At 37.8% G+C, this 25,239-nt stretch overlaps 1 protein-coding gene across 6 annotated transcripts in view; it reads right to left on the bottom strand.

The window, feature by feature from the left end:
- Positions 1 to 1,192: 1,192 nt before the first annotated feature.
- Positions 1,193 to 25,239, bottom strand: part of kif1b (kinesin family member 1B) — a 65,238-nt gene continuing 41,191 nt past the window's right edge. For 4 of the 6 annotated variants that reach the window (XM_066671313.1, XM_066671315.1, XM_066671318.1 and 1 more), the window contains 27 exons: positions 23,229 to 23,331; positions 22,953 to 23,101; positions 21,506 to 21,684; positions 21,081 to 21,218; positions 19,160 to 19,411; positions 17,801 to 17,919; positions 17,260 to 17,345; positions 16,953 to 17,082; positions 16,179 to 16,329; positions 15,955 to 16,045; positions 15,718 to 15,836; positions 15,516 to 15,571; positions 13,029 to 13,137; positions 12,864 to 12,930; positions 11,468 to 11,552; positions 11,266 to 11,371; positions 8,645 to 8,759; positions 8,338 to 8,471; positions 7,815 to 7,876; positions 7,572 to 7,717; positions 6,914 to 7,156; positions 6,685 to 6,756; positions 6,456 to 6,577; positions 5,510 to 5,662; positions 5,206 to 5,398; positions 4,593 to 4,711; positions 1,193 to 4,372 (listed from right to left, as the gene is read on the bottom strand). In XM_066671313.1, the coding sequence (XP_066527410.1) occupies positions 4,330 to 4,372; positions 4,593 to 4,711; positions 5,206 to 5,398; positions 5,510 to 5,662; positions 6,456 to 6,577; positions 6,685 to 6,756; positions 6,914 to 7,156; positions 7,572 to 7,717; positions 7,815 to 7,876; positions 8,338 to 8,471; positions 8,645 to 8,759; positions 11,266 to 11,371; positions 11,468 to 11,552; positions 12,864 to 12,930; positions 13,029 to 13,137; positions 15,516 to 15,571; positions 15,718 to 15,836; positions 15,955 to 16,045; positions 16,179 to 16,329; positions 16,953 to 17,082; positions 17,260 to 17,345; positions 17,801 to 17,919; positions 19,160 to 19,411; positions 21,081 to 21,218; positions 21,506 to 21,684; positions 22,953 to 23,101; positions 23,229 to 23,331 (3,342 nt within the window). In that variant the 3' untranslated portion in view covers positions 1,193 to 4,329. The remainder of the gene's footprint in view (positions 4,373 to 4,592; positions 4,712 to 5,205; positions 5,399 to 5,509; positions 5,663 to 6,455; positions 6,578 to 6,684; positions 6,757 to 6,913; positions 7,157 to 7,571; positions 7,718 to 7,814; positions 7,877 to 8,337; positions 8,472 to 8,644; positions 8,760 to 11,265; positions 11,372 to 11,467; positions 11,553 to 12,863; positions 12,931 to 13,028; positions 13,138 to 15,515; positions 15,572 to 15,717; positions 15,837 to 15,954; positions 16,046 to 16,178; positions 16,330 to 16,952; positions 17,083 to 17,259; positions 17,346 to 17,800; positions 17,920 to 19,159; positions 19,412 to 21,080; positions 21,219 to 21,505; positions 21,685 to 22,952; positions 23,102 to 23,228; positions 23,332 to 25,239) is intronic. The other 2 variants (XM_066671319.1, XM_066671320.1) reach the window with 1 other exon arrangement.

The raw sequence follows: 25,239 nt of genomic DNA, 5'->3' as shown, positions 1-25,239 counted from the left end.
TATAAGTAATTTCTTCAGTTTTATTTGTATAAGCTCCATTTCTTAGTGTTGTTCAAATGAAAGTGTAATGTACATATGTTTAAATATGTTCAAAAAGATAATGGTTTTCATGGGTGTTGTAATTTTCACACGACTGTATCAGAAAGTTCATGTTTCCACATTCTGTCATATCACATGCTCTGTTCACAGGGCCATTACAAAACATTTCCACAGTAAAATTTATTCATTTTCAGGATATCAATAGTCTGTTATATTGTGTCTTTACTGAGCCTTTCAGATTTCTGAGACACTTAATAAAGAGATAATATCCGCGGAAGGAAGCTAAACGTGTAGTTTTTCCACGGTGTGGAAGTTGTGTTCGTATTTCGCCATCTAGCGGCGACAGAATGGAACTAGTGCAGCATTTAAGGAGAAAGAGAAAATCCAAATGAATCGATTGCTCATCCTTGTTTTTTTTTTTTTTGTAACTCTTATTTTGGCATCTGAATTTCGTCTACAGAATTTGAGCAACTTAGAAATATAGTTTGAATTTTTTATCTTAATTTATTAACCTTGAATAATAACAGTGAAAACGTGTTCTTGAAAATTCTATTCTATTAATTCTATTAAGTTCTATTCAAGAGCAGTTATATTCAGATGCATAATTTCAGTGCAACAAAAATTCAATGCTACAAATTCAAAGGTGGTAATATTTCAAAGTCTGATGAGACAGATTTGTTTCCATATGGCCATACTAATTTTTGATTCAGTTTAACGAATCGATTCTTTCAAACAGTACCGTGGCATACACGGGTCGGTTCATTATGCTGAGTCAAAACTTTCCTGGTGAACTCACTTTTAGAGCTCGATTTAATCAACTTTAAATCTTTACAATCTGTCAAACTGAATAAGTTATGCAAAGACAACTATCTTTTTAATATAATATTTGAGTTAAGATATGGTAAGGTTAGGTACAGATAATCATTTTTATCACTTTTATATATTACATACTATTACTAGAGCTATTATTTCCACCAGTGTACTGAAAACAAAATGAACATATTTCGTGAATGAAAAGGGGGTCTATTTTTAACTTTCCACACTGTCCGTTGCATTTTTATTGTAAGGTCCAGTAAAACATATCATTGCATTGATAAATGGAGGATGGAGAGTTGAAATACTAAAAGAAAGACTCGTATATTGCATATTGCTAATGCACTGGTTGGACTTTTATTGTTACCTCATTCACTAAACAGTTCAATGGTGCAAGATTACAATACACAGAATTAAGATATCTGCAGTACACATCTAGGCTATACAGCGAATGGATTATAATTATTACAAATACAGGAGACATATTTACATTTTAATTGAAGCTCCATACAACATGTAATATTTACAAAATAAGTATGAAAATGAAGCCAATCTGACAAATAATGTACAGTGTTAATGCCTTGGTTTTAGCTAGTTGACTTTCAATAAAATGAGTGGGAATGTTAATATAATAACAAAAGGAGGCCTCTGAGAGGGAGTGAAGAGTTTGTATTTTTGAAGGCAGCATGAGAAAATGCATTAAGATGGAAAAAAAAAACACAAACAACAATGAAATGCTGTAAGCATAAGCAATGACAAATTTTGAATTATTTCTAAAAATAGATTCCCTGATATTAGAAAATAAATCTAAACAGTAGCCCTCCCTGCATCAATAATTACTTTGAAGTACACACCTTGACTCAAACTGTCTAATGTAGTGTTGAACTGTCAGCTAAATAAAAGCAACAAGCAACAGGAAGCACTACAATGGTTCAATAAAAAAAAAACAAAAAAAACAAGTGAAACATTTCCTTCATCTAAACCATTCCAGTAATTGAATATATTTGCCAGTGACATCCCAGAGGTACATTCAAAGTCCACTTCAACCTGTAACACCACCACACAGTCTGGTCTTAGCCCATCATTTGGTTCATATTTGAGTAAACAACAGAAACACACTGTTTTATTTGATCTGTTAGTCGTCATAACCACTTAGAATGTGCAAAGAGCTGCAAACTAATATATACATAGTAAAACAACAGACAGCTGAATTTTTCATGAATGTCAATCTACATATTAGTAATGTCACACACATATGAATAACGTCACTATGATGAAAATGTTTGCTCTGTCTCATTTGTCTTCTCCCAAGTAAATACAATTTATTCTAATAACATGGTAAAAGCATTTCTCCTTGGATATAAACACCAAGACTAAGTGTGCGTACCTTTTACATTTTCAATAAATTCAATAACAATCTCACAGCTCATAGAAATGTTATTTCTGTTCCTCAGGATGGCTGACCTGAGAACAAGATCATTCCAGTCGTTCTCATTTCTGTGAAAAAGTTTTCAGACAACTTCTAGTCTTAGGAGTACGTCTGGCAGTCATTATTTTGACTTGAATGCATTGGATATGCTTTTAAACAGCAGCTTCTTCCATTAAGCTAAAGGCCACATCTGTGCAAGTAGAGCCTAAAACCTCCTGGTTGATTGGCCAGAGGTTTACTGTACCATCTACTCACATATATCCTCGTCTCACCATGCAGCATCAATGGAAGACGAACACTAATTCACTAAACTTAACTACATTTCGCAGATTAAAAGTATGGCGTACAGAGCAAATATTTTCATGACAATAAATTAAGTGTCAGAGCATATTCTGTCCCTTTGCTTTACACTGCAAAACATATAAACATCACCGCATTCAAACATTTAAAACAAAGTCCGTTTTCTACTGACAGTGCAGAGACCGAAGTCTCCTTCAGTGGTCTAGCAGTGTTGTGTTTGTGATATGTTAATGTGCAAAACTTTACCTGCATAAAAAGAAACAAGTGCCCTTCTTACACAACTTTCATCTTGTTCTTATGCAAATTGTTATTACAAAAAAAAAAAAAATCAATCAGAAAAAAATAAGTTAAGATAATGAGCACAATAGAAAAACAATAATTAATTAATAATGTTATATCCATGGATTTATGTCCAACCCCTGTTTTGTAGCAGTTTTATAAGGGCAAGTTAAAGAGGCTGCCCACCATCCCCCATTACAGCACACTTAAGGGATTCCCTGACCACAATACATCACTAAATGATGCAGATAACCTATAGTATCAGTACAATTCTGAAGTCACATTCTCAAACTGCCCAAAAGCAAACATGTGACCGTCAAATCCCTCGGACTGTGGTCCTGCAATGAGGTAACGTGGACGTTTCAGCACAAAAAGGAATGTCTGTCTCTTAATGAGTAGCGTTAAGCATAGTAATCCTGAAAAGCATGTACAAATTATCTTTGTCTTGTTGCTCTATTCTGCATCAGTGATCAGATTTATTTTCCCTTTCTTTTTGTTTTCTTCCATTATTATTTTTTATTTTAAGTTACATTTTTTAATGAACACAAAAGATTAGAATGGACCATAAAGCTCAAGGAATTAGAGTTCCCTTCTCATACACCCCTAGTGCTACATGGGAATGCATCTTTACAAATGGGTAGGTCTCACCTTTCCTGCATGTAGATTTCATTTCCACCCCCGCAAAGCAAACGCATCGTGCTGTAGCACCACGTGATATGGGCCAACCACTTTCAGTATGTGTACTAGATCCAAATAAAAAATACAGTAGCTCTTTTGATCATTTCTTCATCCAGTACCGTAGTAATACTCATGATTGTTGATTTCTCCCAGATGTAGTCAAATAGAGCGAATTTTACTTCAGGAAAGCCCTTTGGCCTTCCTAAGTCTCATTCATTTCCAGTATTGGGTCATCTACTCACTAGAATATAAACTACCAAGTTCATTTTCACCTATGAGAGAAATATTTAAATTTCACTTAGTCGTATAATGTCTTTTATCTAATTTAAATATTGTATTTGTGTGGCTTTGTAAGCAAACTTGGTCATATCCTGAGGACTGCTGCTGTTGCCATGCGGGAAAAATGTACCTGACTCAACAGATAACACTGATAAAGACAATCTTTACAGACGAGTAGTAACTTAAGAGAATCTGTTCTGAAGAATCGTGCACACACAAATAGACTATTACGACATGCTACTAGAAGAAGGTTTTTGTTATGACAAAGAACAAAAACTTTGACAGAACGGATCTGAATGAAATAGCAAAAGGCTAGGAGAGAAAGAGAGGAGGGAGAAGGGGAAGAGGGCTTTCAGGAACTGAAAAGTTAATTTGCTGGAGAGGAGACTTAAGCCACAGGTCTACATACAAGAGAAAACCATCAAGAATCACAAAGATTAATAAGTGTTAACACTTGGTATGTTCAAAGGCTAGGCAGAAGAAACTGAGCACTCTCTCTGCACACAGACAAGCTAGTTCTTCATCAAACCGGAACGCCTTCTTGCCAGTTTTGACCTGTAAAAGGAGACAAGGCCAGATAAATATTATATAGTTATATTAATTTTTCACTGTAACCCAACCATATCTTGAAATCATTTTTCACAGTGGTTTTAGGTCAGGGACTTTTATATTTGTTAAGTTCTAATACAAATTATAAGTTTAAATTGTTTTGCAATGCTTATTGGTCTATTCATAAGAAAGTTAACAAAACTTTTTGTGAGGACAGTAACTGTACCTTATTGTTCCTGCTAGCAGCGGATTGAATGCATACAGCCAGTCATTCATGTCTTTATCATTGTTGGCTTGGAGCAGAATTCCTCTGTGCTTGGTGCACACAGCAAATGTGTTGGGAGTCTGAGGAAAGCATAAAACTATTAGTGAGTCTAGCAAAAACTTTTTACAAGTGAATGAATCCATGCAATCATCCATCCATCCATTATCTGCAACCGCTTATCCAAACAGAGCCTACCTGGAATCATTGAGCACAATGTGGGAATACACCCTGGAGGCGCCAGTCCTTCACAGGGCAACACACACACACTCTCACCTACGGACACTTTTGAGTCGCCAATCCACCTACCAACGTGTGTTTTTGGATTGTGGGAGGAAACCGGAGCCCAGAGGAAACCCACGCGGACACGGGGAGAACACACCACACTCCTCACAGACAGTCACCCGGAGCGGGAATCGAACCCACAACCTCCAGGTCCCTGGAGCTGTGTGACTGCGACACAACCTGCTGCACCACCGTGCCACTCCATGCAATCAAGTCTTTTACATTACACTTGCAATAGTATTTTGTAAAATCGTGTGGATCTATTAGTCAAACAGAGGTGGCTAGTGGTTACCTTAAGCATTGCCTGCTGATCTTCACTGTACTCCACCTGAGCCGTGGATAAGTTCAGAACACCCCTCTCCACTGGGTCCTTGTCACTGTTGTAGATGAATACGTACGGCCGGCGCACCACCACAAAGTGCTTCACCCAGGAATTTGAGCGAGGCTCCATAAAGCTCAGGTATCCTTTCTTAGACACCACAGACCTGGAAAGAATAACATCATAGGAGGTCAAGCCACATTTAAATCTAAATGAGTCTAAAGAAGATCTATCTGCTAATCCAGCCCCCTCTGTAAATGTGTGTAAGAGTACTAACCCAGGCCTCATCTCTTCAATATCAGGCACCAGGTTGAGGAACTCATGTTTGCCAGCACGTGCCAGGTAGGATGTCTCCAGAGTGGGAACCATAGGAAAGTTCTCATAATCAGAGCAGGATGGGCTGGAGGCACGAGAGTTAGCCTCAGGAGTTCTGGACAACAAAAAAAATTCAAACTTAGCACAGTGTTTGTGAATGGGAGTATTTTGTCACTCAATACAAACGATCAAAAATAAACAGTGACCTTGGAGGGTTGAGAGCTGAAGCTTGAGTGTACAAACCCCATTCCCAGAAATGTTGAATTGTAAGTGGTGAACAACCTAAATTCTTCACAGTCTTGTGCTGAAAAACACTGTCTTTGAACTGACAATTGTCTCATGAAGTTTGGCACAAAGTTGTGAAACATGACCCATCCTTGCTCGCAAATACTGAGCCTTAGGTGAAACATTTTATATTGACCTTCTTAAAAACTTTGTAACAAATTTGACATACATTTTCTCCCTCTTATTTTGTCCCTGTCTAAATATTTTTGGTGTGTGCTGAAGGCATCAAATTTTAAAATGGTTTATATTTACAGAACACATAACAGTTGGTCAGAGAAAACACTAGACATCTTTTCTTTGTACTTTAGGAATAATTAATATATGTATTTGTCAATTACTGTGAATCTAATGTTGCAGAACATTATAACTATTGTTTTTGGAAGTGTCTGGCGAATAGTGATCACTGGTCATAACATGTTTAAAATGTAATATAAGAAAAAAATATTAAACTAATAAAACAGTACGACCTCACATTATTCCTTTCCAGACAAGATGAATCTGACAGTGTGAGATATCCACAGCTTGCATATTGAATAATTACATTTTCTTTTGAACTCTGTTTAAAAACGTGTACAACAGTTTGACTGAAGAGTAGTGTTGGCCACTAAGGAGGCTGTTCTTACTTCTGGTCTGCTGAGCTACAGCGGGAGTCTGCCAGGGATGGGCAGGTGGAGGAGGGAGTCAGCGTGGCACTGCTCAGGCTGGTGACGGATGGATCTCGACCCATGGGGGAGATATCAGACAACTATGAGCAAAGGACACAAAACAAGAACAGAAGGTTGAGCCTTAAGATGGAGTAAGAAGTAAGAATATTTTCAAAAAGATGTAGAACTGAAAAATAACCAATTATACCTTGCAGTCACTGATGCTATTGCACAGCTGGTTGTAGTCACTGTTGAACGTGTGGGTTAAGAGACGGAGGCACTAAAAAGAAAAAAGAAATGTGTAAACCACATAATCTGATTCATATTGTTTATAAATAATATAAAATAAAGTGAAAAGCTACTGTCAATATATACATTTCTCATTGTACATATAAATAAATAAGATTTTTCTTTTTTTCTCATGCTGGATACGCTACCTTGGTGGCCAGCTCTTTTTCACGGTCCACCAGGCTCTCGATATCAGTAGAGTCGTATCCACTGCTCTCACTGGGTGTTATAGCGCTCTCAAAGGTGGTTGAGGAGATTTGGGAAGATATGCTGGTTGAGGTGCTGAGGGTGCCACTGCTCAGGCTGGGAGAAAGAGACTCACACAGAGACTTCTGAGGAACTTCCTCTCCCAATTTCTCCCGCAGCAGCAGGAGATGACGTGTTTTCTCCACCTGCCACACACACGCACAGTTTTGCCATGAGATTAGAGAACTTCTAGTGGGGCATTCAAATATTTTTTACAAGAATTCAAATCAAACAATGAAGACATTGGGTTAAAGGCATCTCCAGGAAGCAGTCACTTGATCATTTCTATAGACAATAGGAAGCCTGTCAAATATCAAATTACTTAACTTCAATGCAATTTAGTGTATGAAGTATATATATGCAATTTATTTATTATTAGTTAAATGGGACATAAGCTTCCATTACCTGTTCAGTACATTAGCTACATAGCTAAAGGGCAAAATTAAATTAGATTAATTTTAATTTAGTAAATGATATACTCTATAAGTAGGGTTAACACGACATTATAAGACTTCCATGCATATTGGTGAGGAAGCCCTAAACATAACCCTGAGCACTCACCTCATGCAGCTGCTCGAGTTTTTCCAGCTCCCACTGGTGCTCCAGAATCAGACTGTCTCCTCTGGGCCTCCAGCCTGCTAGGTTCTCCTCTCCCCGCACATATGCCACAGAGGTGTCCAGAACCTTCCGCCTCCGTCTCTGCATGCCTGCCACACACATTAAAAAATAAATAGCGTACCAATGTACATTCAAAGCAAAATTGGCATTGTTACAAAAAAGATAATGAAGCAGATGAGAACATACCTGGGCTTCCTGTATCCGCCATCTTACACAAGCTGAGCTCATAGATTCCAGTTACTCTATTGCTGTAAGTAGAATAGAGAGTAATGTCAAAGAATGCCAACAACTAATTGGGAACTGTGGAAACACCCTCACAGACAAAGCCACTACTGGGTTTTCTAGTTAAACCATCATGGCACTTTTAGAAATTTGGTTTCCAAGCAGGTTTCTAATCATTTCTTAGAAGCCATATAAGATTAAGAATTTGCAGATATGTTTAACGATGTTTAATCATTCCAGTTATTGAGAGGTGAAAGGTGTATAACAGAGAGGTATGCTATATTTATAGTAGGCCTATAACAGGGTAATTATGTAGATAAAATCTATGAAATGTATTACGAAAAATAGAAATTCATTATATCTGAATCTTTTTGTTGACCCTAGAAAACCTTTTAATCAGGTGAAAAATATTGAACAAGAAATATTACTACTTATTAAAACAATTATTAATAATGTGACGTGTGATGTGCATAGACATGGCATTCACCAGTCAGGGGTCTTCAAATATCCGCTGCCAAACAGATTCCTCAGAGAACGTGGAGGAGAAATCTTGGCGTCCCTGGAGTAGAACACCATGCAGATATCTTTGGTGATGATGGCAGGCTGGATGCAGTGGTCAAGCTAAACGAGGGGAAGAGAAACGTCAAACCACAGAACAATTTTGAAGCCCTTTTATTTTCGTCAGAAAATGGCCTGTGTTTGCAGAGTCATCAATACTTAATCATTATTATAAGGAAAAGAGAATTAAACAAAAGAATTCTCAGTAACTGAAATGACAAATAGGTTAAGCTGACCTCCAGGTAGGCAGACAGGGTCATATAAATCTTTTCTCCATAGGGAGTGACACGATTGAGAAGGAGAGAGTTGTGCAGAGAGCTGTCCCATACTGCCTCAAACCGATAAAACGTTCTGTATACGAGAAGAGACTGGGTTAGGTTTTGTGCTTAAGGTCTGCATAAAACGTTAGAAACCAGGTTTTACCAAAACTTTGCCTCAAATATAAGGTATAAATGTTGCCAATATATATATTTTCTACACACCTTAATGATGGGCAGTTAGAGATTATTGCTCATATTCATGCTGAACACATTGTGATTTCCCAGAAAAATAGCTGGCTGTATATCAACTACCTTAATGACATCTACTGTGTCAGATAATTATTGTATTAGCCTTGTGGAACCGTCTGTCCATTTTAGCCCAGTCCAACACTGATATTTCCACATTCCGAGATAAAGAAAGGTGCATAGACCAAACCTGTTTGCGGCTGGCTCAAGAGATATAAATGGTACATTGGGACGCTTGTCAATTTCGTACAGCAGGTGGCATGCTGAAACAGGCACACAGCCTCTAGCTGCACCCATTTCTGTGACACAATGAGCAGAAATGGGCAGAATCCCAACAGATTAATACATTATTTACCCGACATGACAGTGGCAGAGTGCATAACCAATATTTAGAAAATAAATGATGCATGAAAGGTTTCTCCAGGAACTTTAGGTGCACCTGTTAAACTGGTTCATCTCGTCTACCTCTAATATTAGTTTATAAAAACAAGGCAGTTTCTCACAAATGTCTATGATCTAAAAGGGTGATGTGTGCCAAGAAAAAAGAAGAATGATCACACGTGCAAACTTTAAGAATAGTTCTCCATTTGTGGTTGAGGTAATGTTGCCAGTAATTTATGCAATTTGCATTAGACAAGCCAGTCTGCAAGCTATTAAAAGACAGTACTAACGAAGTATGCTACTATTTGCAGTCTCTTTAAAATACAGAAACAGACATCACACATTTAACAGGTCAATAACAAAGCCACAGAAATGAGTCACTGCCATCTCTTTGCAAATGTGGAAATTACACAGAGTAGATACAAGATTCTAATCCAAGACACACACAAGATGCTATACCTTCCCTATCATGCAAAGGCAGAGGATGCGAGACCCCCTTCATTGTTAAACAGAACGCTGATATGCTGTTGACTAACAGCCTAACATAATGCTTAGAAGCGTTGACATATGTTATTCTATTAGGCAGCTGGTGAAAGGGTAAAGAAGAAAGTGAGAAGCCAGGTTTACAAGACAGATGGCGTGAGGGAATGAGTTTATGTATGCATGCATGTTTTAATTTCTATATGCTACATCTGTATCATATACTAAGTATGTAAAGTGTGTTAAAATACAGAATTCAACAAATACTTCATACTTCTTTAAATATATTTTCATTTATAAGTGAACAAATGCAAAATATGGATGAACAACTGAGCATTCCTTTAAGAAATGAGGAATTGAGAGTGAGTTAGACTGTTTCTGTTTGGGCTGTTGAGATTGAGAACAGGAGCAGACAGTCTCAGTCTGAGCAGGTACACAAAGTGTGCTTATGATGAATGCAGGTTGCTCATCCTCAGGCTTATGTCTGTCATCCAGACTTTCTCCAGCAGTCAATCACTCTCACCCTCCCACTAGCTGCATGCCTGACATATCCCTGGGAGCAGGGAGCACTGCTTTAAGAGATACCTGACACTTCTGTTGATGGTTAGCAAACAGGTATTCTTAAATGCGCTAAAACACAAAACTAACCCTAGCTTCCATGAGGTGAAACAAGCTTTCATATATGGTAAATGAAGCAAAAATATTCTTACTATTCTTTAATGGTGATTTTCAATATCAAGACTCTCAAATGACAGAATTAAGAATAAAATTAAGAATTATAAATCATGTTAAAAACAATATTATAACACATAAAGCAAAGAGATAGCAATGACAAAGAATGTGTTCTAAACTACCTACAAGTGGCTATTTCATTGCAGCTAAACTCTAACTTAGACTGATTATTAAAGACTATTTTAATCAATTTCATAAAGCCCTTTGCAGGGAAAGTGCTTTATGCTCATGTGTTTCTGATACCTAGCGATATCATAATCAATACAAAGCCTGCAAAACCAAGAATCCAGCCGCAGCAGCAGTAGCAAGAAAAGAGAAACAAGAGACAAAAAGGAAAAAAATATATAAAGAAAAAGTGAGGTGGCAAGAAATACGCATCATCAGCAGTGAAAAGGAAGACCACAAGCAAGCAACAGAAAAAGAAAAAAAAATTACACACACACGAAAGTAAATATGAACGTGAGCACAATTCTTAATTTGCCATTTCAGTCTTTGCCCACCAGGTGTCTCTCGCTCTCTCCATATGTACACACCTCTGTTATCATGACTCATTTTACAAGCAGAGAATAGGGCCAGACAAGCTACGTACATCTTGTTCCCTACAATCTGTTCACCAGCAGAAATGCCAGTATAAATGAACATGGTACAAGTCAGAAGCCCTGTCTTACATTTTTATGGCAGCATTGGAATGCTCAGCATAGTATGTGTGGTGTAGAGGGCCTGTGTGAATGAACTGGTAAGTGAGCGGTGCAGGATACCTGTTGGTGTTATGGGAGGATTTCATGTTTTTGGCAGAGATAATATTGAGAGAGAGCACTGCATCTGCAGCAGTGTCATCAACTTCCAGCTTGTTCCTGATCCGACCTGAAGAAATCGCAGTGCTTACCATTAATCAAACTGATCACAGCAGCAATTGTTTTTTACATTTCGTTAAAATACTGCATGGCCTATGTAACTCACCAACCACCAGCTCCCTGACGTCCTTCCAGTGAAGCTCGCTGCCCTTCTCATGGATAAGTGTCACTGTGATTCTGCGCTGAATGCCCTGAGGAAATAAACGCAGAAACATTACCATCTCAAACAGTAACAGTATTCAACAACAAGCAGTATATGGCATTCATATCAGCACAGAAATTCTGAACTAGGAGCTTCATGGTAGAGGTATGCATTTCGGTGGGACTCCCGCGGGACTCGCGGGTCCCATCACAACATCTTGCGGCGTGAGACTACATTTCAGTGTCCTGTGCAGGAGTGGGCGGTTAACCAGTGCAGTGACTGAAAGGGCACGACAACATAAACATGTAGAAACTGCTAGAAAACACAATTATTGTCTAAAAAGGTAATAATGACCCGATATTTAAAAATTTGCAAACGTGTGTGTTAGTGCGTGCCCATGTCTGCATCTCTGTGTAACATTGGGAGGCAATTCAAAGTGATATTTTTTCACCGCAGACCCTTTAGGGGAGCTGTACTATATTATTACAGCAAAAGACTTTTTTTTTGGTGAAATATGCAGACTACAAGGGCAGGAGAAGGCATTAATGTCTAAGCTGCGGGCTGGAACTAGACAAATGTTGCTGATATTTGCCAGAAGAAGGTGAGTTCGGGACAAAATCTAGCAGGAGCAGGATTGAATAATCAGTGCTGCGCAAACCCCTACTTCATGGCATGGGTTTACATTGCCAAGCAACTACATACAAGAACTTGACTGGCATCGGAAAAAAAAAAATCTGACCTCATACCTAATAAACACCTTAAGGAAAACATGAAAATTCTCACAGACAAACCCTAAAATCTTGTAGAAAGCCTTTGCAGAAGAGTAGAAGCGGTTAAAGCTGCAATGGGGGCCCAAATGCAAATTAATGCCTATGGGTTTAGAATGGGAATTTATTAAAGCCCCTGAAGTGTAAAATGTAGGTGCTTCAATAAATTTGCCCATATAGCATAAGATAAAACTTTGATCTCGAAGGAAACCATAGTGTATTTTTGTATATTTCAGTGCTGAGTTAGTTATATCTGAAAAAATAAAACATCACAATGCTGTTATGAGGGGCGGCCAATGATTCCAGGTAGGCTCTGGACGCAGGTGACCCTGAACTGGATAAGCGGTTATAGATAATGAATGAATGAATACTGTTATGAAACATTTTACTTCCTAGCAACAAATTCAGCAAATAAAGGGTCATGTGAACTAAAATGGCCTGAATTGTATTTTCTACAAAAAAATATCACACAGTTTTTGGGTGAATAAGGAAATTGTGTAATTGTGTAAACCTTGATTTAAGGAAAGAAACAAATATAAATATGAAAACAACTTAATGAAGAAAAACAGCTACACCAAATGATTTGTTGTTACCTGATGCAATAGATACGTGCCGTGGCACGGCAATCCTCCCGTGTGGTCTACTACTGCTGGAATATACCTGTCAAAGGGTAAAATACAACATAATGACATCTCTCAAGAAACAATTTAAGTTGGATGTTTACCAGCAAAAAAACTCTTATAATCAGATGTACTTACTCTCCAGTTGGCTCCAGCTCACTGATCTCAAACCAGGCCAGCAAGTCATACTTGCTCACACACTGTCCAAGGTTCGACTTGCTGATGGTATTCAATTTGGTGGCTGGCACTGCAAAGCAAAGGTATTACATTTAAAAGTATTGCAATAGTAAAAAATATGTAACATAAGTTTAGATTTTACAGTGCATACATTTGATAAAAACAAACCAAAAAGCAAAACAAATCCCCACTAATTTAAAAAAAATTAATGAACAGGGCCTGTATTAAGTTACCATTCCACAACTAGTTTGGGTAATCAATTAATCGATCTTACAGTGGATACTTTTGGTACAAGATTAAAGAAGAGAAAAATAAACCTGGTATTATCTAACATTACACTTTACAAATTTAGGCAGACTGTCATGATTTTGCCATATTTTTGAAAGATAGATAGCTCAGAACATCATTACACCCAGAAAGGACACAAAGATGTTTTTCTTCTTTTGTGAAACAAAACTGCCAGCGTCACACATGGTGCGTCTGTTGCCATTACTGAAATGATCTTGATTCGCCTCTATGGTGACACATGAACTCACGGAAGAAAGAGTGCAAACAATGATTTGTTGACATTAAACATGCAATGTTGGCAGTCTCTTGACCTAAATATGGCACAAATTTATCATGCTACTTATTACCTAATGTGACATTGTGATCATTGTAAAAGACAAATATATTGTAGTCTGTTGCTGGCATAAGCCTCACAGGATAGAGACACATATTACAGGTGACTTAAAGGAAAAATCTACTGGTGGTTTCTGGAAAAAATACAAAAAGCAAACAATTTAAACACTTAAAGCACTGCACTATGATGCTAGGAAGGGATAAAAGCAATTGTCACCACTATCTGACAAAGGTAGTCTGAGGAGGGAACTAAAAGAGGGATAACACAAAAAAGCCACCAGAGCTGTGAGAGGAGATCACATCCAGCTGCATAACATGTTCCTTCAGGATTACACAGAGGCTTTCATCCCTCTCTCATCTCACTTCTGAAGGTAAGCCTAATAATTCCCATGGGAACTATTCACAATTCACTACTGATTCTAGCGAATAAATAAATGAATGGATGGAAACTATGAGGCACAGAGGTGGTCACTGGCAGGTGCAGTAGGAGCCAATCCAAGTCATCCAACACTACCCCCTGACTATACAGGCCAGTGCGCCAAATAGAGTGGATCAGCCAAGATCAATTTGATTCCTTAAGTTAGGCTTTTAACTACAAACATCAAGCAAGTTGGGTGACTATTTAATTGCACGACATGGTGTTATCTTTTAAAACAGTCAAAGTTTATAAACAAAATTAAGGTCTTATTATATTATGGGTTTTTAGATTTTGCGACCGTCAGAACAAAATCATTTCTCCTAAAAAAAACAACGTGGCTCATCCGACTCCAGTTTGGTTTTATTGGCTGACTCCAGTGTACCAACCATGGTGTTTGGGCACAGTGAGGGCAGGGCCATTTGGCACAGGCAGAAAGGGGAAGTGGGAGAGCTGGTCAACTTCGTCATCCATGGTGGCCAAAGCTGTAGAGGCCAGTGCGTTGGCATGCTCAGACAGAGTGTCCAGCACTTGCCCATGTACGTAGCCGCTCATCAGATACCTGACCAGCTCTATCTTACGAGCATGGTCTGCCACAGAGTTCATGAGCCAGACCAGAGATGAAAGAAGACAACACGGAGAACAGGCCAGAATTGAATGGGGTGCAAATGAAAAATGAGAAGATACAGAGAAAAACAAAAGCACAATGAGAAATCATGAAATAAAAGGTTTTATGAGACATCAAAAAGAAATTAAAGGTTTGCCGTATATGAGTAACTAACAATTAAACTGCATTTTATGTTTTAAACCAAAGTTCTTTGGAATCTACCTTTATGAAACATTTAAACGTCCTGCAGACACTATATCAAATAGAGCTATAGAGCTTTTCCCAAAGATTCACACACTGAGCTACTGACATATTTGTGCAGGAATAAATGTAGCTCCATAGGAACCTGACAGCTCCTGGCTACAGATCGATACACACTGCACAGATAGATGACATGTCACAAGGCTACAGCCTCTGGGTTCATATCTGGCTACAAAAAAAAAAAAAAAAAAAAAAGATTTATTACTGTCTAACAGCAGAACTGGCAGAGTGGTGTGGAGCATCTTCCATACTCCTTTTATGAATTCACTAAGCCTTTAGGGACCAACAAGCATGTCAAGAGAGAGCTTAGGACCTAAGAGCATCATATAGTCCCATATCATGTAAAATGTTTATCATTCCCTTACTGATGAACAATTCAAGGAATTAGATCATGACCCCAATTTACATATACAGTCTGGGCATGGGAGTATTTGTACAAACAGCTGCTTTATTACTAGGGATGGTATCATTTATAATTCCATAGAAGATATTTTTAGAGCTTCAAGATAGCTTTAATTTTTTGTCCTTAAGGCAACAGCCATACCTGGTTTGGACAGAGGCATAGGTGGTGGGTAGTACTTCTTAGAAGGCTGTGAAGGGCTGGAAGACAATAAGCAAAATATAATTATTTATATATATTTTAAATCAGATTAATATGTGCCTAAAACACACATGATTATCAGCATCTGGATGTGCTGTGAATATATTCAACTCTGTAATATGTAGTGCCATTGACGGAGCAATACCTGACGACATCCTGCCCATGGTGGTGCAGTGGATGTTGCTGGTAATGTCCAAATACTTCAAATACAATGGGTTTGTTCTTGATGTACTCAATAAAGGACTCTGTGACTTCCACGGAAATCTGAAACAAGGCAATGATAAATTCAGACATGTTTATAATCTTGGTTGTAAATTGACTAATTAAACATCAATATGTAGATCATGCTTAGATAATCAGGATTGTAGCTGCAAGAACTCACATTCTGCACGTGGTAGAAACCCAGAGGGGAACCTTTGCCTGTGTTCTTCAGCGGTTCAGTGCTAAAAGCCTCATCATGACGATGAAGAAAGCTGTTGACGTCATGATTACAGGATTACAATGTGTAGCATGACTCTGTGTGTGTGTGTGTGTATGCTTGCGAGTGTGTTTGTCTGAATACAGAACACTGACAGAAAGAGGTTTCCATGGAAACGGCTGACTCACTTGAATTGGCAGAAGATGTCTGCGTACTCAGGCAGGATGCCAGAGGCCTGCAGCACGGTGACGCGAAAGGTAAAGATACTGCCCAAGTCCAGCTGGCCAGACAGACACTCAGTTCGGCCCAGCTTTGTGTCAACATTCCCCAACTTCATGTCTGGGGTACAAAATACACAGTAATATTAATAAAAAAAAACAATACAACATGGTAACAAACCCAATTTACAAAGGTTTGGAGGTCCCTAAATGGTATGCTTATATTCATATTGCTTTCCAAGAAATGTGTATGATGTATAAAATGGAAAAGAAAATTTGTCATTGTTTGTAAGCTCAAGAGAGTCTTAAGATTTCACAGAGAGAGACAAGTATCCTAGTAACAGAGTTACAGGGAAAAGTAAATAATTTTGTTAAATTAATTAAAAATAAAAAACAACATTAATTAAAAATATCACCTCCACAAATGAACTTAAATAAAAAATATCAATGCCACCTAATGGAATGGCCACTAGGTGAGCAGTAGGAAGATGTTTATGAATAAATTAATAAGAAAGCTTGACAGATTAGGAAAAAAAAAAGTGAGCAAGGATTTTTGGAATGTCCTACAAAAAATCCCCTCTAGATCTGTTAAAAGATAATGAGTCCTACCATAAAACCAATGGAGAAAAGACAATCCAGACCTTATTTAAAACATTTGTCTGCATTTCTGTTCATTCTGATCAGATGTCTTTACATACATAAGCTGCATGAAGTGTACAGGGTCACCAGCTGTTTCCATCTTACCCATTTCATTTATTCTGTTCATCTCCTCTGATGGGGTGATGATCTCTGAACTTTGACCTTGGCCTTCTACAATACGCAGCTCTTCCAAAGAGAGGCCCGAACGAGTCATAGCCACAGAAGAGAAATCAGTCTGAACAGAGAGAAAGATAGAAGAGTAAACTTAAATCAAGTAATCACTAACTGCACACTAGAAAACCCAACCATCAAATAAAACTGAGTGTCTGAAATACATCCTCAATAGTACAAGTCAGAAATGCTGCAGAAAATAAATATAAATGGAAGGTTGTATTTTAATGAGGGCTCTTACTTTTTTGAAATACTCATCATCAAAAGATATTTTGGCTGTGCCAGATTGTCGCACTCCAGAGCCATAATCAGGAGCCTCCTCATCAGCTGCAATCCAACAAGATAAGCAAGACAAGCAGGTGAGTTGAAGTGGATTTAATAACATGCAATAATTTGACATACACACACACCATATATTATTAATACACTTAAAAATAACAATTTATCTACAGTGACTACTTTGCTAATTACCAAATGATTTACAAGACTGTGCAAAATCAGCCCATTCCTTTTAAAAACCTGAAAGCAAGCCCCGAAACAAAGTGTGGGTACACCAAAATATTTATATATGTTGAAGTTTCTGTGTAATTTTCTGACAAATAAATTGCCTCTTTTCCATTGGACACAATTGCTGTTTTGACTGGATTATAATAAAAGAAGAATCTTCTAAATAACACCTTATGTTATGGCTTAAAACTTTAGCACTATAACTCTATATAAGCTATGTATTATTGGTGAATGTGACAGACAAGGGCAGCTGTAAGAAGCACAGCAGTTCTCACCTGCAATCGCCTGGACCCCAACTCGCAGGAACCCTCGCACCTCCCCCTTCTCTGTCACTATAGCGACACGGTGCACCAGGGGCACAGAGTACAGCAGGTTACTGAGATACACGAAGGCTCTGGAGAAGAGAGTTCCAATTTTTATAATGCACTGAGAAACTCACACAAACACAGACACAGCTGATATTTAACATCAGAGCCGCTTATTTCAATAGTGCCAGACAATCTGCATTAATGGCAGGACAACAATTTGTTTTCAACTATTAAAGGATTGACTCCTGCACTTGAATAAGAACAGTTACATATTACCCAATATGAACACAATGATAATCTACGATACTTAAGATTTTCCTTTTAAGGCTATATCAAAATGGTCTCAGTGCTTTGTCTAGTTTGACAAATAATTCAACAAATTAAAATTAAAAAACAAAAAAGGTAAAATAAACATTTATGAAATAATATAGAATTTTCAGTCTGTTATGGAATTAACAGATGAATGGGCAAAAGGCTGCATTTTCATGTTCTGCTTTATGAAACGTTGATTTGCCATCATAGTGCTCCTCCTCCTTTCTCAGAGAAACAAGAGGCTAAGATGACAGAGAGATATCACTGCACAGCCATAGTGAGGTCACAGTGACGCAGGTCTATTTATGAGAGTACAATTCACTCCATCATCCCTGCACTGACTCACACACCCAACCCCTCCGTCACTCTTATTCCTACAGCAGACTGAAACAGCTTTTAATACACAAAAAAAAAATGATACAAAAAGTAAATAATAAATCCAAGCAAAAAGCAACAAGTCCAAGACAACAGACAAAACAAATATTAAAATAATATACAACTAAATGAGCATTTAGTGACAATTGTTAATGCAATCTATGCTTTGATGGTGTGAGGTGACAGGCTTTGACCAGAGAGTAAGAGGAGACCACAGACTCTACACAACTTCTACTGGAACACTTTTCTTCTCATCACCCTTTTCAAGAAACAATACAAGTCCTGCCTGGTAAGCTTTTGCTGCATTCATTTTTTCAAATGCAGTTATTGCTGGCATAACAAAAATAAATAATCTTGTAATTTCATATTCATTGTTTTTACTCCTAGCGCATTAATATAACATTCAAAATTCAATCAAATGTACAATGCACAAAATAAATTCAGTGCAAAACAGGCACATTCATATCCATTAATTCAAATAGCAATTTGTGTGTGTCAGCTTGGCATTAGTAGTGGTTCTCAGTATTATAATTTGTGCTCCTTTAATGTACTGAGATTACATTTAAACAACCCATCTATGGCATTGCGTGTAGAGCAGCCGTCTCTCTCACTCTCTCCGTCTCTCCCCCAAACACCAACCTGCCCACAAGTGTGAACCAGGGAGAGCGGTCATAGAAGGGGTCCTGGCCATCGCTGAAGATGTCTGAGCCCTCCTCTGTGCCAGCATCTGAGCTGGTGTCATCCACAAATGCCTCATCATCCAAAAAGTCCTCCATCTCACTCTGCCGCTCGTCAGCCAACTCGGTGACGTCAGAGTCGCCCGTGGAGAAAGTGGGTGAGGGTGTGCGGTCAGCTAGGTGCTCATTCACACAGCCATGGAAGATGGGAGAGCTAAACAAGGGAAAGGGCCAAAAAAAAACAAAAAAGGGGACGAGTACGGGCCAAAGAGTTAGCAAATAGGGCCCTAACTTTAGCAGGAACTGCTCAAGTACAGTACAAACTTGCAAGAAAAAACAAAAGAAAAAAAAATCCAGAATGAAATTCTTCATTTTACAGAAAATCTTAATATGTCTTCAATGTCTTGGTGTTGTTAGGAACTAGAAAAGAATAATGCCTCACAAAGTTAAGGACAGATAAGATATGATGGATAAATAGATATGGATACACTGCCTAATGTCCAAGAGATTGGTTTGAGAAACATATGACCTATAACAAAATATTAACAAACATTCTTGGTGGAGAAATAAACATAGGCTGCTGAAAGATAAAACAGTGCAAACATATCACCATATTATTTTTAGATTTACCATTATCTGACCATTACCAAACATTCAATAAAAATGATCAACAGATATTTCTGGATAGCAAATAAAATAACTATTTTTTGTTGTATACACTGCAACTTCAGATCCCTATCACCACCACAGTAAAACTATTGATTTCTATACTAATCAAATTTCATATTACTCCACTCTAAATGACTCTCAAATATATTACCATCCCACCCCACAACACCAACAAAAATTGATATTAATTTTTAATATATAATATTAAAGGGGACATATTATAAAAACAATCAATATTTCACTGCACTGGCTTGGGAGCATCTAGCAACCCACACATTTTAAAATAAGACAATCCATTCAGGTTTTTTTTTGTTGTTGTTGGTCTGCATAAGTTGTGCTTTCATAGAGTGCAGACAATGTAAAACTTAAAGGGCTATTTAAACAGAGGGGAATTGTGCTGTGGTGTTTGATTCTTGTGGCATTTTGAACATAGCACGTCACAGCCATTTTAATAAGACCCCAAAGAACACTTCTAACACGTAACATATAATATGTCCCTTTTAAACAGAAAACACTCCTGATAACCAGAACCATCATATATCAAACAGTAAATTATCATGTAATGATTACAAAATATTTCACAGCAAAGAATTGATGAGCTTTCAGCAAAAAATAAATAAAAATACAAGGGGTACAAAAAAGGAAATTGTCAAAAACAAGAGTGGGGGGGGGGATCCAAAAATGGTGTGGACAAATAAAAGACACAATGAAAAAGACAAAACTAATGACATACTGATGAGATGAAAACAGGCTTACAGAAAATATAATGCAGCAAATATGAAATAAGGGAAAATGTAACACCATTTAATACAAAAAGTGAAGAAAATAATACTCAAATTATTAAGGCAACCATAATGAAATGATCCTAAGATAAAATGTCTCAGACCAAATGAGTAAGATGGCAATGACAATTGTGTATGAAAAATGTAGCATGTGAACTAAATTAACACAACATCATGAATGATTCATTAGAAACCCCTCCCCAACACATTCCTACAGAGAGCCTTTCACCAGAATAATACACCAATAGAAGTCACAGAACACACACAGACACACACACACACACACTTCACCAGTACTTAACAAAACAGAGATTACAGCATATTATACAGGGAACTAAAGGTTAATCATAAGGCCTTAAAATGTTATATTTTTAAACTTTAAATTATTTACCTAAAAATTAAAAAAATTAAAAATAAAAAATAGTGGCATACCTCCCAACTAGCTTGAACCAGTGGAAACGGTCATAGAAGGGGTCACTGCCGGTCAGGGGACCCTCTCCCTCCTCCTGATTGGAGGAGGCCATTTCTCCTGCACGGTCATACATCTCTCGCATCTGCTCCAGCCTTTGCCTGATGGAATAAAGAAATATGACCCAGTCAAGTCTACAAGAGTGGCCATTTTATCGACAATTTTAGTTGGAGGAACTGTGCTTTTAAAACATTGCTCAGAGCATTACCAGTACATTACGTAACCTTTGTCTATGTTCCTCTAAAACAGGATTATTATGGGAATTTCAATTACTAGGTGTTTTGGAAGGGTGGAAAATGCTAACTCAAATCTCCATGAGGAAAAGACATTGTAAAAAATTTGCTTCGAAAGACAAAAGGCCAGTGTTGGCTGGCAGGTAAAAGCTCACTTAAGTTTCTCCAGGGACCAGTAGTGAGTGGCTCCATTCTTCAAGTCCTGGACCTCCACAGCCACCACTGTGCGAGGGAAAGGCCTGGAGTCTCGCTCCTTCTCAGGCTCTGGAGGCAGCAGCTCCGGAGGGAGTGGAGAATACAGTGTGTCTGTCAGCAATACAAACTGAAACTGGACCTTTATGAAGAAGAGTGAGAGACAATGTAGCATTAGACGATGGATTGGTTTTAGGGTTTTTTTTGTGTGTGTTTGTTCATTTGTTGGTTTTAACGAGAAGACAATTAACAGACCAGCATCAACTTAAAGAGAAACATAAATATATGGCAAACGAGAAGAAAATTGTTGGTCTCTTCTTTGCAAATGTCTAGGGAAAACCCTGAAAAAGGGTTGGGTGAGAGCATAGAGTATGCATAAACTGAGGGTGGAGTTCATTGTACGTGGATATTTGTACACTCTTCTAGACTGTCAGACAGGGCAACAACCCTGTCATTTACTTGTTTCATCCACTGTACCTTCCATATTGAAAGACCACTAGCTAAAAATTTGACTTTAAAGAGAGGGCAATCTTAGTGGTGGCCAGACTTAAAATGTTAACAAGCCTCTTTAAATTCTTACTCTTGTTAGGAGATTTAGTCTGGCAGGGACAGACACAAAGAACAAAGGTGGGTAATGATACAATAAAAATGATAAGTTGTTGGAAAGAAACATGCATTAAACAAAGTGTTGCACTGGGGTCATATTTTGTCCATGTTCTGGTACAAAATTCATTAAATGCTGCAGTTCCTGTTGGTCACTTAAGGCTTAAAATCTCGACACTAGTTTTGACCTGCATTATAAATCTTGATTGCAGACATTTTAATTCAAGACACCACAGCAAGGGTCTTTTAAGGCTGGACTATTCAGGGGCTGGGAAAAAAGAAAGCTCGTAAATAAAAGGGAGCAGGAGGTGAATCAAGGCTGAAGAGCAGAAGAAAATGCAGGAGCTTGCCCATTTACTCAGCATTTAAAAGTTGCCTGCAACAATCTGACATTCGAGAAGTCAGTAAATCAGGAGAGGCCTGGCATGAATGGGTGAAACATATCCGTAATGGCCTGGCCCTCAAGACCAAATGTGTCAGTCTGTGAAACAGACCAATATGACTCACTATATTAGAAAACTGATTTTTTAAAATTTATTATTATTATTTTTTTTTAAATTTATACTAAAGGCTAGTGACAATTAAGACATCGGTTAATACTGATGAAGCTAACTTTGTCTTTGATTAGAATGCACATATACAGTGCTTAGAAGACAGACAAAGCACACAAATGTATAATGTGCACAGTGCATCTATCTCATACTTTCTCCTTTAATATGTTTCAGAGTAAACATACAAGCTTTGCATTTTCCAAATTGCCATCCTGTTTTCACCACTTAGAGCAGGAGGAGTGATCTAGTTTTATACCTTTTTCTTGAGCTCCACACTGATGGCATTAGCCTCCTTCAGGTAGACGGCATTCCCCCACAGCTGGTCTCTCAATGAAGTGAACTGATGGTATCTCCATTTTCTAAATGCCCATTGAGCGAGCTCAAATTCATGCTGTGTCCATGGTACTGTGGCAGGAAGAAACAGCAACCATACTAGCAATGCCCTCAGAATTCATCAAAGTGCATACGCTCCCAAAACATTATGAAACAGACTCCTTTCACTTGTGAACTTGTCAGTGAAATAGATGTTTACCTTCATCCTCTTCCTCCTCCTCCTCCTCTTCATCTGGAGTTTCTGCGATCAGTGATCGAGTCTCCACTTGTTTCTGCAGTTCCTGAAGCTTGCTCTCATAGACCTGCAGGACAGAACGTGAAGAAGAGAGGGGACAGTAGACAGGGCCCATCAACACACTGCTAGCGGAGGTGGAGAAGCAGAAAGACTTCAAAACATCCAACAATCTCAGCTGGGCTTCCTTTTTTCTTACAGTGGCATGTGTTGAGTGTGTGTGTTCCAAATGGAAGTCAACCCATTTTATGTTAGAATAAAAGGAACCCAATGAATCTTCAGCTGCATCATACATTCCTCCAGTCTGACACAGGCTACAGCATAGAGTTCCAGTACTTGAGGACAACGATTACCTGAGTTGTTTTAAAAAAAAAAAAAATATTCTGGAAATTAATAAACCTTTTTTCACCTTGTTAGTTCATGGCTTTGTTCACTTTTTATGATATCATAGACAAATTTCTCATCAAAATCCTCTCCTAAAACAGCAGCAAATTATCATGCTTTCCAACTCACTATTACTGAGAAAATCTCCCAGCATGCCCAAAAGTTCCTAACTAATATTTTGCTTCTAATGAAAAAACATCATAGCCTAAAAGAAATATTGGTTATTACTTCTTATTTAAGCTGACTTTATACATTTCATGAGACAAAAGGAAAATTGTAAACGATGAAACTTCAAATAATAATAGGTGATTAGATTGTAATGATGCAGTTATGTTCTTGACATTTTCCACAGTCAAGGAAGCATCCAGCACAAATGAGGCCTGGTTACCCAGACAGAAGTCTAATTTTACAGTCTAAACCTTAAAGGACATCATAAACTAAACTGTAGTGTCAATGATGAATAATCAAGTGAACCCTTTTTCCCCCAGTTCAGTTATATAGTCTGTTGACAAATGGATACTGGAGTATTACATGAACAACTGGCAAACAATTATATGCCAGAATTGGAGATGAGTTTTTTTTATTTTTATTTTTTTAACTACACTGTACTTCTCCCAAACTGCTCAACAGAAAGGTGATCTTCTGAGAAAAGGAAGCGGATTTTCTTCAGGCATAAAGAACAACTGCAATTGTTGCATGTATTGTATTGTTGCAATAAACGTTGGCTTAGGAGAAAAGGCCAGGGGTATGAGCTGTGCTACAGATGGCCCACTTCTTCTGAGTCATCACGCATGTAGCTATCACGAATTAGCTCATCGGATTTGTTCAACTACTAAGAGAACAGAGCTGACTAACAGAACACACACTCACATACACACATACGTCCCTTCTGCTTTAGCTCTTTTACATGCAGTTATAGATTCTCATGCCACGAGAAAGGAGAACTTTGGCTTGTGTGGTCACTCACCATGGCAATGTGGATTTGTTTTTTGTTATTATATATATATTAATAAAAAAAAAAAAAAAAAAAAAAACCCTGGCAAGCCATTTGAAATGTTCTCACATATAAACAAATGACTCATCAACAATAATTAATGTAACATTTATCATGCAGAAGTGACTCACAATTTGATAGCTCCCCCTTGAGGAGCAACTTGCATTATTTAAATCCTACATTCATTGTAAAGCTGCAGCACAAGCAATTATGGGATGTCATAGAATTGCATGGGACTGGATAACAATTTTTGATGATTAGTGCAATCACTATTACTTTAGCGAATTATCTATCAAAGGGTGCCAATGAGATTATATACCTGCAAAATAATTTACACTACATTAATTAAATCAGTGGATATCAAATAATGTGTAAAGAACATCAGAACAACAAAATGTTGTTTCAAGACTGTCCCCAAAAACTGCAGTCAGCATATTTGCCTTTTTATTTCAGTCATGTTTTGAAATTCTATTTTAACTACAATGTGACAAAGCTATACTGAACAAACTCATGAAGATCATAGTTTGCACAAAAATGCTGATTTAGGTTTTAAAAAAAAAAACTAAAAACAAAAATATATCATTACACAGCCCTTTTGAG

This window comes from Hoplias malabaricus, chromosome 5 (assembly GCF_029633855.1).
Source record: "Hoplias malabaricus isolate fHopMal1 chromosome 5, fHopMal1.hap1, whole genome shotgun sequence".
NCBI lineage: Eukaryota > Metazoa > Chordata > Actinopteri > Characiformes > Erythrinidae > Hoplias > Hoplias malabaricus.
The sequence above is the reverse complement of the archived record's forward strand: the minus strand, read 5'-3'. Positions and strand labels throughout refer to the sequence as shown.